At 32.7% G+C, this 15768-nt stretch overlaps 1 protein-coding gene and 1 long non-coding RNA gene across 2 annotated transcripts; both read left to right on the forward strand.

Moving 5' to 3' along the window:
* The first annotated feature begins 3235 nt into the window (after positions 1-3235).
* LOC145307084 (uncharacterized) lies at positions 3236-4437 on the forward strand. Its single transcript, XR_013875294.1, has 2 exons — positions 3236-3391; positions 3648-4437. It is a non-coding gene; the product is annotated as an uncharacterized LOC145307084 (long non-coding RNA).
* An 8098-nt stretch (positions 4438-12535) lies between these two features.
* LOC145307542 (uncharacterized) lies at positions 12536-15668 on the forward strand. The gene is made up of 6 exons (XM_080150000.1): positions 12536-12746; positions 14090-14164; positions 14745-14815; positions 15040-15112; positions 15460-15513; positions 15582-15668. The coding sequence occupies exons 1-6, from the start codon at positions 12552-12554 to the stop codon at positions 15666-15668; spliced, it is 555 nt and encodes a 184-aa protein (XP_080006126.1). The 5' UTR covers positions 12536-12551.
* Positions 15669-15768: the final 100 nt, after the last annotated feature.

Genomic DNA, 15768 nt, shown 5'->3' on the forward strand with positions numbered 1-15768 from the left:
TTAAAAAAAAGAATCCACCTCTAGATTGTATCGACATTGAACTTTTTATATAAAAGTTTGTATCCTAAAATGTTATCAAAATAAGTAAGTTTTTAAATTTTATTTATAATTTGGGATAATGTTTTTTTTCTGTAAAGGAACCAGGGAAGAAGGGAGGGTACAATGGATTGTAAATTACACTGGTACCCAAAGTTTTATATCCACATTATCTTTATTTGTTGGCTCAAAAATTTAGATACTTTTGTAGAACTTTTGGTAGTTTTTAAACTTCAAATCAATAATTTTAAACAGAAGGGTTGCTTTTGTTTATCATAATTGAGGATGTCCAATGTCCCATCCCAGGAGTTGATCACTATGGTTGGGCTGGATACTTTTTTGGCCGGATACTGGATATCCGGTATCCGGATAGTTTCAATATCCGGTATCCGGCCGGATATCTGGCCAACGCTCGATATCCGGCAAATTACCGGATAACCGGATATCCGGCAGTAAAAATCAGCCGGATATCCGGTATCCGATTAGTTTCAATATCCGGTAACCGGCCGGATATAGAAAATGGCAAGATATCCGGCCCAACCCTATTGATCACATTTATGGACAGGGATCTTAAGGGATAAGACAATGTAAAATAAATTTATATATATTATCCCCAATGATGTAAAACAAGATTATCCCTTCTGTAGATTAGAATTATTGGTTGAAACATTTGGAAAATTCATATTAGGAACTAATCAATCAAGATTTGATAAAGGTCTCAAAGTTTTTGGGACATTACGATTACGTGGGTATAAAACTTTGGGTACCAGTGTAATTTCTTATGACTGTTAATTAGTACCCAAAGTTTTATAGTATCCTTTTCTATTCAATAGCTTAAGATATGTTAGGGTACTTCTTAAAATTTTGTTTGATTATCCATTAAGTGTGTAAAATTGGGGTAATTTTGTGCATCATCATTGGGGACGTGCATCCATTGTCTTATCCCTTAAGATCCCTGACTGTTAATTCTTGTCCTAAGCTTATCTCCATATCTTTATATTTATAAATTCCTGACTATTTTTTAGGGTTGGGCCGGATAGTTTTTTGACCGAACATCCGGTATCCGGCCAGATATTATAATAGTCGGATATCCGGCAAATTACCGGACATTTGGCAGGATAAAAGGATATCCGGCATTAGAAATCAGCCGGATATCTGGTATTCGGATAATTTAAATATCTGGTATACGGGCGGATATTGAAAACAGCTGGATATCCGGTATCCGGCCGGATATTAAAAATGGCCGGATATCCGGCCCAACCCTACTATTTGTTAATTCCATATCTTTATATTTATAAAAATATATGTATATAAATTATTCCTAAACTATGCTTGCAAAATAAAGAGCTCAATATTAATAAAATTGTTCTTTTTTCAGCGAAGCTTTTCTAGAATTAGGGTTGGTCCGTCTGTACGTCCCCGTTTAGGACTTTATTATAGAGTAGGGGACTTCAGTGATTTTTGATTGGTTGATTAATTAAATTGAGTGTTCAAACGTTTAAACCACTTATTTTACGCTACAGAAGTGGTAATTGTGTGTAACATCATTGGGAAGATATTTCAGTTGTATCAGCCAGTGTCTGAACCCTTTAGATCCACATTCTGACATTCGTATGTTCGTAAGCTTGAAAAATAATGAGCTCAACAACATAAATAAAATTGTTCTTTTTTAAGCGAAGCTTTTCTTCAATTAGGGTCAGTCCGTCCGTAACAGTTAGCATTTATCATTAATTTAGACATGTTCGAATTGTTCATTCCATTTCAAACTTTGCATGATGATTCCTATACCAGTTAGGTACGATAAAGAAAGCATAGCAACTCTATTATAGTTACCAGAATGTCTGTACGTCCATTTTAAACATATTTATTTTTAACTTTTTTAACAACAAATTTTTGTGATAAAATTTTCTGATAGATCTGTTTTTTGGAATACTGATTCCTAGGACAACAAAGTACAGTGTTATAAGCGAAGCATCTCTATAATAAAGTCCTAAAATGAAGGTGTGTCCTTCACTTTTATGGATGTTGTCATCCATGTTTAAAAGCGAAGATTTTCTATAATAAGGGTTGTTCGGTCCATCTGTAACTGTAATCTCTTTTCATTAATTCAGACATGTTGATATCAGAATTTGCATCATGATTCCTATACCAATTGAGTACAATTTAGCGAAGCAACTCTAAAATCCTCAGCAGAATATCTGTACGTCCATTTAAAACATACTGGTTTTTGTTTGTCTGTCTGTTCGTTCATAACGCTTAAGAATATAGATACACGAGGAGAGGTTTCGCGATTTTTTTATTATTGAATTTTCGTGATTTTTATGTCTTTCTCTGCAGTTTTAAAAATCGTATAATTGATCCCAACGAATCTAGGACACTACGGCATCCCAGGATTCTCAAGGGATAAGACAATGACGGATAAATTGATGTTCATCCCCAATGATGATACATTAAGTTAACACTTCTGTAGATTACAATTAGTGGTTGAAACATTTGGTCACTCAACTTAATAAACCAACCAATCAAAATTCATTAAAAGTCCCCAAAGTTGTTTAGCCAACGACTAAGTAAACGTTATTATAAAACTTTGGCTCAACAACTTTAGGAATTTTTAAACGTTTCAACCACTTATTGTAATCTATAGAAGGGGTTACTTGTGTATCGTCAATGGGGATGTACATCAATACATCGGCTATTGTCTTATCCCTTTAGATCTGTGGTGACAACCTAAATTGAAAATTCCCCTGTCATAATCCTTGTAAAGTAACAGGATGTTTGTCTGTCTGTTTGCACCGAAGGATCTCTCTAAACTCTGAACCGATCGGGTTCTCCTTTACAGGGTAGCTTCTCATAGGTCCTAGGAAGGTTTTGGGGGAGGGTACTACCACCATCGCAAGATAAATCGCTCCTAGAAAATAATCACCGCCCACTTTCCCTCTTAAATCTTTAATAAAAAAATTTGGGTTATTGAATTAAACTTTCCCCCCTTCTCAAGTGCTCCTAGAGGCCTCTAGGGGCATAACCACAAATTGTACAAGGGAACAATGGGCTGTTTAATACACTACTTCCCCAAAGTTTTATAATAACGTTTTCTTATTCGTTGGCTCAACAACTTTAGGGAGTTTTATTGAATTTTAACCTGTTAATTCATGAGTTGGGTGCTCAAACGTTTCAACCAATTGTATATCCATTACTACTAGACACGGAGGTATCCTCAACTATATGGTCAGAAAGTTGGCCGGAGTTCAAGTGTAAAACCGCTGCATTTTCGCTGGATTAGAACCGGTTCTCCGCCATACTAGCCGCGGAAAGCTGTCTATAATACGGTGCGATAGAAAATGTATAAAACTATCTGGTAGAAATTAATGATAACTTTTTTTCAGTATGGCTTTGAAACCGTTTAATATTCGCTGGATTAGAACCGGTTCGGTCAGCCTTACTGAAAATCATTTATAGCATCGTATTACAGACAATTTTCGGCGAATATATCAATATATATAAAATCAATACCAGTTTTGTTAGCCCGTGCCTTTGGTCCCTCGAGGCTAACTTTACATTAGATTAGAATATCCGCGGTAAGCTGCCTATAATACGATGTAATAAATAACTAGGTTATTGGGTGTTTCTCTTCTGGGGTGTTTACCATTTTATCTTCCAATATATCATCCCCACCCTCCCCCTATAAAACAAAGTAGTACGATGTCTGAAGCTTAAGATCTCAGTATCCACTGAACCGATTGGGCTCTACCCTTCTGGGAATATACCTACTGGTCCTGTGATGGTTTTAAGCTATTTCCCCCCCCCCAAAAAAAAAAAAAAAATTTCGTTCCTTTCTAAAACTAAAATTAAGAAAGGGGATCGATTAACCTACCCCCCCCCCCCTCCCCAATTATTTTTCACTTCTTTTTAAATCTAAATAACACAAAAAAAATCAAACATTTTGGGAGGGTCAGGGGCGAAGCCGCCAGTCTTTTACACAGTGCATTTAATTTTTTTATTCTGCATTTTTTATTATATTGTTATTTTTATATATTTTGTATTTTTGTAAATAAACAATTTTATTCCAAGTATGGTTTCGAAACCGCTAAATATCCGCTGGATTAGAACCAGTTCTCGGCCATACTGAATAATCACATATAGCATCATATTACAGACAGTTTTCCACGAATAATAAAATATAAAACCCAGTTTTGTTAGTTCGGGACGTCGGCCCTTTAGGGCTTACAAAACTGGTTTTAATCTATGAATTTTTCATTTTTATATCCGCGGAAAGCTGTTTATGATACGATGCGCTAAATTACTATTATTTTATTTTGATTGATTTCTGCTACTTTTTGTATTTTATACTATGTATTTAACCATAAGTGATTAGAAAATATAAATAAATATTAAACTGACAAACGAACATTTTAATCCTTATAATAAAGTAACAGGATGTTTGTCTGTCTTGTGTGTATGTTTGTACCGAAGGATCTCATAACCACTGAACCGATCATGTTCCCCTTTACAGGGTAGCTTCTTATAGGTCCTGGACAGGTTTATAACTATTTGGGGATGGTAACACCTCCCTCCCAAGAGAAATCGCCCCTAGAAAAAATGCTAGGTAGCCAGGCAGAAATAGAGATGAAATTTTATACGGTTATTTCTAGGCCCCTAAAGTAACTTTTTAGGTCAGCAGAAGAATTAAATTCTAAAAAGAATATTTTGAGTAACTGATATGTAACTAACAGACCTATTACATAGTGTCTATGCTATCCTTGAAGAAGACCCTAACTCTGCGGGTTCTAACCCTGCGGTACTATAAAGTAACCTAACCTTACCTAATGTAAATACTACCTTATTCTAATTTTTTCCCCAATTTAATTGGGGAGGGTTATTTTGGTACTTTGAGTTAAACTGCTAGTTTTTATATTATTAAATAACAATTTTATTTTGGTATGATTATTCTAATTTTGTTCATTAAAAATAATCATAGATGTATTATATAATTTTGTTGTTGATTAAAAAAATACAAAAATAAAGAAGGTGTATGGCAAAATTAAGGAGGTTGGAAAAATTCATTAAAAAAAATAAAAACTTGGTAAAAGAAGCCATTCAAAGTTTTCTAAGGACCTTAAGGATCAGGACCATACCTGGATACCTAAATCTCATATTGTGTTTTTTTATTATTACAGGCCATTTTAGTATTTTGGTCATTGCAAATGATTTGTTAGGGTCAAAGAGATGATTTGTATTTTACCTGGATGGCATGCTGTGCCTGCAAGGGTTGTGATAATCAAATAACTTCAATTAATAAAATGTGTCTCAATACTTTATCTAAAACTATTGGCTACGCCCCTAGAGCCCTCTAGGGGCACTTGAGGAGGAGAGAGTCGAATTTAATAACCCAATTTCTTATTTTAGAATTTAAAAGAAAAGGAAAAAAATTGTTTGGGGGGGCGAAATTTTTGTATTTTTTTGGGGTTGGGGTTCCCCCTCCCCTCATTTTTAATTTTAGAAAATAGTTATAAACCTTCCCGGGACTTATGAGAAGCTACCCTGTTAAGGAGAACCCGATCGGTTTAGCGGTTAGCGAGATCCTTCGGTACAAACACACAGACATCCTGTTACTTTAGTATAAGGATTCTTTACAATATTACAAATTTTTGGTGCTATCCCACAAGGATCTCTAGGTGTGTGTATGTACCAAAGGATCTCAATAACTGTTGAACCGATATGGCTCTTCTTATGTATCTTTCATAGGTTCTAGGAAGTTTTGTAACTAAAAATCGCCCCTTAAAAAATGATTCCCCCAAAAAAATTTTGTCTTATTTTTTTTACAACTAAAATAAAAAATGATGAGGGGGAGGTCGAATATATTAAATAAATTGAAAATTAGGGATTTTTTTGTTTGTTTAGGCCAGTTTAGGTTAGGTTATATTGGGTACTGGGTAGCCCCTCAGGTTAAGGGCACCAAAGATATGCCAGGTCAAACAACCAAAGATACATAGATTAGGGTGGTAGGAGTATTTATTATTCTAGGTGCAATTTGTTATGATTATTGAGATGCTATGCCTACTAAATTGTACCTAACGGTTCCAGGACAAACGCAGGAGTGTTAAAATATTAATTTAATTAAGTATTTCTGTACAGATTAGGTTAGGTTAAGATATGAATGTACAAATAAGCCCACCGAAGGGGTTATGCATTAAAAAAACCTAAAAGAAGGTCTAAAATAGGTTGGGTTAGGTTAAAAGTCCATTCCTGCGTTTGTCCACTTGTAATTTTGGGACTCCTGCGTTTGTCATAGGACCTACCTAACTATTGTCAGAAATATTATGCTGATTGCTAAACCATGAGGATTATTCTTACATGCCTCAAATTGAGTATAGTAACCTTTCCTTATTTGTTGGCTTAACAACTATTGGGACTTTAGGGGATTTTGATGGATCTTGGACAAAGTAGCTTCAGGAGATTTACTTAAGAAAAGTAGCTTCCTAGGAAAAATAGTCTTTAATATGGCCGCAGCGCTGTCCCCTGGCCTGCCTAGCCGCGGGTGCTCGGCTCCTAGCCTATAACCTAACCTATGTTAGCCTCAGAACATTTATTTAAGAAAAATATCATCAACTGATAATACATAGGTGGTTTAGAATTTAGTGGTTTTTTTTAAAAAAGTGGTTGATAGATTTTTTTAATTTTTAATATTGTTTTTACAATTTTTAATAATATTTTTACAATATTTTGGTTAGGTTAGGTTAGGTTATAGACAAGGGGGCCGAGCGCCCGCGGCTAGGCAGGCCAGGGGGCCGAGCGATGCGGCCATGACCTTTCTTAACAGTGGAGGCTACTTTCCTTAGGAAGCTAATTTGTCCTGAAGATACTTTGTCTGAAGCTACTTTGTCCGAAGCAACTTTGTCAAAGATCCGATTTTGATTGGTTGGTAAAGCTTTTTTACATATAGGATCTCATCCATCTATAACACTGTTCTCTAATAAGTAATCATTGAGCATGGGATAGCCATTAAAAAACAAGGATGACAACATCCATAAAAGCGAAGCTCTGAAACGACATGACAGACGAACATTGTTGAGTGTCAGAACTGAATATACTAAATATGAAAATATAAGGTTTTACAAAATTATACGTAAATTTGTTGCAAAACTTCTTAAATACAGAATTATGTTTAAGGACATACTGACATTTTAATACTTGATTATAGAGATCCTTCACTCATAATATTGTACCTTATTGTAATAGGAATCAGTAATCAAAAAATCAGATCAATCGGATAATTTTATCACATAAAAAATTGTTATTAAAAAAGTAAAAAAAATCAACATGTTTAAAATTAACGTACGGACATTCTCGTAACAATTATACAGTTGCTACGCTTTCTAAATCATACCTAACTACTACAGGAATCACCATGCAAAGTTTGAAATCGATAGGACAATTCTAACATGCCTAAATTAACGAATAAAATCTCGGACGGACGGACCGACCCTAATTATAGAAAAGTTTCGCTTTTAAAAACTACCACCTCCCCTCTATTTAGAATAGAGTGGGAAAATTTCAGTGCTCAATGGGCCCTTTGAGGGAAAGCACCTGCAAACTTGTTTTAGTAAAATAAATCATGTGTTTGTACACTGTGAACTCACAGCAAATATAGCCTCAAATATTTGTGTCATCAAATATTCGATATATTATTACTTGGATGTTGCTTCAGATTTTCATGTACTCTAATAAAGTAATACTTACCAAAATAATAATGATCCCATCCCCTCCCCTCCTAATGATGGAACAAAGTGATCAATAAATGTGGTCCATATTTTTAATATATCCATGTATTATATATCCAATCACCAAATTTATCATTATCAAAATATAATCCTTTTATATAAAGTAGTAAGGACTTTTTAAAAGCGAAGCTTTTCTATAATTAGGTTCGGTCCGTCCGTCCGTACGTCCGTCCGTCCGTAACGGATAGCTTTTTTCGTTAATTTAGCCATGTTAGAATTGTCCTATCGATTTCAAATTTTGCATGGTGATTCCTTTAGTATTCAGGTACGATTTAGAAAGCGTATCAACTCTATAATCATTACCAAAATGTCCGTACGTCCATTTTAAACATGTTGATTTTTTTACTTTTTTAACAACAAATTTTTCTGTGATCTAATCATCCGATTGATCTGATTTTTAGTATTTAGATTCCTGGGACAACAAAGTATAATGTTATTTGCGAAGCAACTCTATAATCAAGTCCTAAAAATGTAAGTATGTCCATAAACATAATCCTGTATAAAGCAGTTTTTTAACAAATTTACTTACAACTTTGCTTCGCCTCTTATACATTTATATTCAGTATTCAGTTCTGACACAATATAAGTGTTAATGTCCGTTTGTTCTACTGTTTCAGTGCTTCGCTTTTATGGATGTTGTCATCCTTGTTTGTCTGTATCTTATGATTTTGATTACTAATGAACTGATTGAGTTCTCCGTTCTATGAAAGCTTCACATAAATCCCATATTTATCTTTTAGAATTAAGTCTTGGGATGGTTTTAGGCTATTTTATGCTTTTCTTAACCCTTCGAATATAAAGCTCCTAGATGCTAGGGGTGCGCTAATAGTTATTAATAATAATAGCTAAAATTTAATTTTGATTTATAATATTGTTATCATATTTTTACAAGCAAAGCTTTTCTATAATTATAGTTGATTCATCCGTACGTCCGTAGCATTTAGCTTTTTTATTAGGCATGTTAATATGTCCTTTCAATTTAAACTTTGCATGCTGATTCCTGTAGTAGTTAGGCACGATTTAGAAAGCATACCAACTTTATAATTGTTTACAGAATAACCGTGTGTCCATTTTAAACATCTTTATTTTCTATTTTTTTCAATTACAAATATTTATATGTATATATATATATATATATTTGATATAATGATCCGATTTATCTGATTTTCAAAATACTGATTCCCAGGACATTAGATGTTTCTGCGGATAAGATTATCCTTGCCATGAATGGTTATGCTCTAGTATTCCACATTAGGATTTCTCTTGATGGGGTCAGGAATCGGGTTGATGTGGAAGGTGACATTATCCTTGACAAGGAAGGCAAGGCCCCCTCCCTTGTCCTTAACATGATCTTTCCTTACCAGAGTGTAACCAGGTGTTGAAAGGTCTCTAGATTTCTCTGTCAGTTTGGTCTCATGTACCAAAGCAACATAGATGTTTTCTTCTGTTAATAGGTGCATAAGATCAGTTGCTTTGCTTTTCATACCATTTATGTTGATTTGGCATATGTTGAAGTCTTGTTCTCCATTGGTAGGTGTTGTTGAGGGGATGGGAGGGGGGGGGGTTGATGTTGTTGAGGAGTGGAGGAGGGGGTAGGACAGGGTGGTGGTGGAGTTTGGATAGGAGGGCAACAGGTGCCAATCCAAGTTTTGTTGCCAAGTCTCTCTTTGAGAGTTTTGAAGGATGAACATTTAAGGTGGAACCAGGATGAACAACAGGAACAATGGACTGATGGATGTGTGCAGGGACTTGAACAGGATGGACAGATGTAAGGTCTGTGATTTTGCTCAGTACCGGCAATAAACAGCAGTAGCAGAAGCATCTTCTAGCTAGCATACTTCCTTGTCAAACAGATTAAAAAGGTAATGGAATCCTTGGGTATAGAAGTGATTCATCTGCTCCTTCTGGAGCTTGGTGTAGCAGATGTTGCCCGTGGTGATGGTCTCCTTGGATGGTTGTGATGGCGTAAAACCCTCTGCAGTAACAACCAGTCCTAAAAATGTAAGTATTTACTTGACATTATCCTTTATTAAATCAGTTTTTCAACATATTTCTTTAAAATTTTGTAATGACTCTTAAACATTCATATTCTGATTATTCACTTCTGACACTCTACAAGTTTGTCCTACAATTTCAGAGCTTTGCTTTTATGGATTTTGTCATCCTTATTTTTGTAATTTTATAAATAATGACTATTCTAGAATATTTTTGTACAAAAATAAATTTGTTGATAAGCAATTATTATTTTCGAAGTCAGTTAGCATTATCATATTTAGAAGTCAAGTTAAATCAGATATTAATAGTTATTTATTGCTTTTTATTATAAACACCTTTCTGCAGATAGTAAAATGCAAAATTAAAAGATTAATTTCAGTTCAAATGGTCCCAGCCAACTAAATAGTATTGCTTTTATTTTTTTTATGATTTGTGGAAATTTTCTATAATATGATACAATACATGCTTTTTCAGTTCTAATAATTTGTTTCTAAGTTAAGTTAAAATATGTTAAATAAACATGTGGGTGCTTTCCTACTCCCCCCCCCCCCTTATCTACAATTTATTAAAAATCTAAAAATAAGGAGAGGTGAGGGGCTATATCTGTAAGCTACCCTGAACTCAATATTACTTAAACTAACTTGAACATCAAGTATTAAACAAAAATTGCTTCCAATGTATTTCAAATAAAGGTGGGAGAAATTATTCGGTGCTCAACACGGAAATTTGTCTTTAAAAGTTAATAGAAAACACAGATGGCAACATTAATAAAGCAAATCTCTGAAACAGTAGGACAAAAAAACATTAACACTTGTAGAGTGTGAGAACTAGATAAGCAGAATATAAATGTAAAAGGCATAACAAAATTGTAAGTAACATCAATATATATAAGGACATACATACATTTTAGTACATAATTATAGAGATGCTTTGCTTAAAGCCTTGTTATAATAAGAATCAGTATACCCCCCAAAAAAGATAAATAGGATAATTATATTACATATTAATTTTTGTCAAAAAAGTTAATAATCAACATATTTTAAATGTATGTACGGACTTTCTGGTAATGATTATAAATTTGCAGCGCTTTCTAAATCATACCTAACTGTTATAGGAATGATGAACATGCAAGGTTATAAATTGATAGCACAATTCTAACATGTCTAAACTTACAAAAATAGCAAACCATTAAGCTAACCATTACATTAAAAGAGCTAACTGTTACGGACGTACGGACAGATGGACGGACCAAACCTACATATATATATATATAGAAAAGCATTGCCTTTTAAAAGTGTTAGAAGATTATTTTGTTGGGTGTGTATGTACATTGTAATGCAGATGAAAATTTTCCGAGACTTTCCCAACTTTCTTATGCAATATATAATGTATAATACATAGAATATACTTTCAGTAATATATGAGAGGAGAGAATATATTTGTAAAATTGCAGACATACATACAACACACTAGATAAACATAAGTTTATTTTATATTCATCATCAATTTTCATTTATTATTTTTGTTGTTGTTGTGTGAAGGCTGCTAAAACTCAATGGCTGTAGGCTTTGCTTATATTGTTCACATTAGAAAAATATTTTTTTTAAATACAAATAATTACATCCCTTTTTCAATAAATTGAATATGATTTGTATAAACAGTATTCTGATACAATCGGTAGTGGTTGGGGTAAGTGATGAAAATATTTTTGGAAGTGAAGTTATTTTTATTCATGGACAATTTTTCTAGGGAGGGTTGACATACCCTCACCTAAAATATTTCTGAACCTCTTTATGACCTTTAAAATATTGAAATGTAAACCAACAGACACGAATTAAATGATAGAGTAGCTTCGGGTACCTAATTCAAATATAAAATATATCTTTTTAAGTATTTATTTAAGCTAAGATTAAATAGCAGTTTTGATTAAAAAGGTTATTATATTTAGGATTAAATACGAATACTTTATTAGCAAATATATATAGATTTAAATGATTCAAACTGTTGATCAATTATGCAGAAATGCTTCTGAAGTAATAGGATATCTGTTTGTGTGTAGGAACACCAAAGCAGCAGGATGACTGTCTGTCTGATTAAACAGAAGTATTAATTAGCAGTATAACTCTGAAGGCGTTGAGGAGGTGGAATATTTGTCTGTAACTAAACTCGTTAAAGTAGTAGGATGACTTTCTGTAGCTGAATTGGCCTGAAGAAGGCTCGACTCCAAACCAGAATGTTCTGTATATGGACTCTCAATTACAACTGAATCAAATAAATGTTCTCTTAACTTTTTTCCAGAGTAATTGAGAGTAAATGAGTATGTTTCTCCTTTTAAGCCAAAAACTTAATTATACTACAATATCCTATTAATTTAGTTTAAAAAAATGGAAGATTGATTCAAATGGCTTTATCTATTCATAATGATAGTGATTACCAGCTTATACCAATAACAAAATTAATTCAGAAAAAAATCATGAAACCTCTATGTGTTTTTCAGCTGTTGTTGGGGGGCAACACAAATTGTAAAATTGACAACCTCTCCATTTGCCCCCCAATTATTATTTTAGATTTTTTTTGCTTGTTGGTTATACCTTGTACCTGGGTGACTTCCCTCCTTAATTAGGATAAAGAAAAGTATTTTTCATAAAACATAAAAAATTATGGAAATATGGGTAATTAGGGTTTAAATATTAGACTTCATATCTATAACATTTCATTTCAGATTTTTTAATTTGCCAAAGAATGAAAATAATTGTTCTCATTTTTGTAAATGTTTACATGGTGCATGGGTATGGGGAATGTTTTCCAGAGATGGTAAACAAGACCTATATCCACTTACCACCACAGAATGGTCCACCAGTTGTTAACACCTCATCCAATGAAGAGTGCTTTCAACATTGTGTGGAAAATGTAAAGTGTATAGCTTACACATTTAAGGTAAAGGGATAGTTTCACAAAGTGCATTTAAAAAAAAATAGTGAACTGTAAGTTTTTTTTATTTTAGATAACGTAGAAGTGCATAATATAAAGTTATTGATTAAAATTAAAAGATTTTACTAGGGATTTTCCTTAAAAAATGAGTTTTTCATTTTTATTTTCAACTTCGTTGCATGTTATATATGGCAAAAACTTTTTTGTCATAAATACAACTTTAGATAGCATTTACTAGTTAATAGAACTTCAAACTTTTTATACAACAAAATACACATAACAACAAAGAATGACCAATAAAATATTTAGTATAGTACTTAGAGTAGTGATCTTTTTATGTCTTAGAAGAATATATTAGGCATTGGATAGATATGATTATGGTAAAGAATTTTAACATTGACCTGACCGAACTTTTTTTATTTGACAATATCTAAAAAAGTTAGTGATTTGCAACATAAATTACATGATAATGGTCTTTATATATATATATATGTATGTATATTGTATGGTTAGTTGGTATTTCCGCGTGAGATAATGTGTATATTGTAAGTAAACCGTCCGGTTTTCTTTATTTTTTTAAAAAGAATTGATAGAAAACCTGTCCTATAATGAACTGGACGTTATTTTTTATGTTTTTTAAGTAACTTGTCCCAAGGGGAACCCCTGTTCAATTTTTTTATAACTCTTGTGAAATATGTGGAAAAAGATTCTCTGATATTGGTGTTTTGGCTATACATATTTGGAAAAAAATAGACCATTCTTATGTAATTTATGTGGCAAATCACTTTAACTTATTTAGATATTGTTCAATAAAAAAAGTTTGGTCTGGTCAATGTTAAATATTCTTTAACATATAATCATATCTATCCATCATATCTATCATATTCTTCTAAGACATATAAAAGTTCACTACTCTAAGTACCTTAACTCTTTAAATACACTTCGTAGAACTATCCCTTTAAGATAATATTTTTGTTTAAACTTCAGGCTTGTACTTTTTTATTTTTCTGAACCCATAAAAGTTAGACCTCTCCGCATCTTAATCAGTTGTGTGTATGGGGGGATTGGCTTTTCTCCTATTTCTATCCCTACTGTTCTAATTGCCTAACCCTGCAGGGCAACAACCTAACCTAACCTAAAATAAGCATTCAAAAGCTACTGTGAAAATAAGATGAATTCTGCGACTTTGTTTCCGTCATATGACCCACTTAACCTACTTTTTTATTTCAAATTTTCTGTCCTTGGCTAAGCACCATATGCCTCTTTCTTATAAGAATGATTCTGTTGATTGATTAGGTAAAAATCTTTAAGTTTTATAAAATGCGCCAAACATAAAATATTTATTTTAGTATGATTCCTTGGAATGCAACCTTTTTCACTTCATGCCAGATATTGGATTACCAGAGAAGGAAATTGCATGTCAGGTATGATTAAAATTTTAAAATGTTAGAATTGGTCCTAAATATGTCCTTCAATCTTGGATAGTTCTCATTGTTAATTTAGGCTTTTTATAGTTGTCCTATTTATTTCAAACTTGACATGGTGATTCCTTTAGTTGTTTTGTTATAGGAATGTCCCTACGTTCATTTCAAACATTCTGATTTGACATTTTGACAACAATTTTTCATGTGGTATAATTATCCTATCCATCTGATTTTTGGAATACTGATTACTAGGAAAACAAAGTACAAGGCTATAAGCAAAGCATCTCTATAATTAAGTTTATGAAATTTAATTTAATTGAAATTTTACAACAAATTTACTTAAAATTTAGTTTAGACTTACACATTACTTACTCTAAAAATGGTACTTTTAGTTGGCTAATATAATAATGATACCCAATATATACCCCTTTTTTCCCAATCACCTCCCCTTCCCAGAAAAATTGACCTTACTCAAATGATTTTTACAACCTAAGCCCTTCATGTCACCAAAGGTCCTGTTGGCTATGTGCGATTTTAATAATATTATAAATTTTTTATTTATTTTATCCAATTGTTTTAGGGCCATTGCTTGACCAGATACTTATCCTTACCACGTTGGTGCAAGGATATATCCAATGATACACCATTCTAGTAAGTCATTTATTTTATTGTCACTGTTACTCTTTATCACTATCAACCAGACAATCAACCCTTTGTTGGCATATCCTCTGTGCAATTCATTATTGAATTTGAGGCTGAAACTTTAGTTTAGAATTTTAAAATATGATGGCTTATATTTGAAGAGGGAGGGGAGTGGAATTGAACACCTCATTTCCCTCTGTTTGCATTTTTTTCATAATGTCTATTTATTTCAGTCGCAGTCATCTAACAAGAATGGATGACTGCAACAGTTTTGGTGTCCTGTGTAAAAATCAACTAAAAATGCAGGTATCACTAAATCATTGTTCTTTTTTGACTAGGTATTTTTTAAAGTAATTTAATTTGGGGTGATTTATCTAGGGTGATTGAAGGTACTTTTCCCTAAAGAAAAATGAAAACCTTCTTAATATTAATAAGAAACACTTTTATATAAAAATATAGAAAGATAGACATCCTATCTATTTGATAAAATATTTTTTTTTAACACAAAGCTTGATAATATTTCATATCCTTTCATGATAATTTAAAAACTTTAGCAAACTTTTATAATCTGAAAGTGCCCCTAGAGGCATCTTGAGGCATAGCCGCTAGTATATATATATATTGAAGTTGTAGCTTTGATGATATCTATTTAGATGAAATTCAACAAATCAAAAGAGTTCATTGATAAGATTGAAAAAAATCACAAGGTAATTAGGACTAGCTTATATATTCTGATAAGAGCTTAGTTCCGGTGTTAATTGTTACTTTAAGCTAGGTTAAGTTAGTTAATTTTGTTAAAAGAGAAGCCCTGCAGAAAGCCTTGCAGAGTTTGGTCACCACAAGAAAAGGCAAACAGTTCTAGACAGGAATACTATTTCCAATTATTTTTTTATTGCATCATTTTAAGTAAATTTCAATGATTGCAACTACAGATAATACCATTTGCATTTTTCTTTGATTAG

The sequence above is a fragment of the Acartia tonsa genome, chromosome 15, assembly GCF_053477335.1.
Source record: "Acartia tonsa isolate MP-2025a chromosome 15, ASM5347733v1, whole genome shotgun sequence".
Lineage (NCBI taxonomy): Eukaryota > Metazoa > Arthropoda > Copepoda > Calanoida > Acartiidae > Acartia > Acartia tonsa.

Bases quoted from the DNA above. Each gene is read 5' to 3' on its own strand.
- LOC145307542 (XM_080150000.1), top strand. From the start codon at position 12,552: ATGAAAATAATTGTTCTCATTTTTGTAAATGTTTACATGGTGCATGGG. The intron at 12,747-14,089 runs GTAAAGGGATAG...TATTTATTTTAG, and splicing joins GTATAGCTTACACATTTAAG to TATGATTCCTTGGAATGCAA. The intron at 14,165-14,744 runs GTATGATTAAAA...CAATTGTTTTAG, and splicing joins AGAAGGAAATTGCATGTCAG to GGCCATTGCTTGACCAGATA.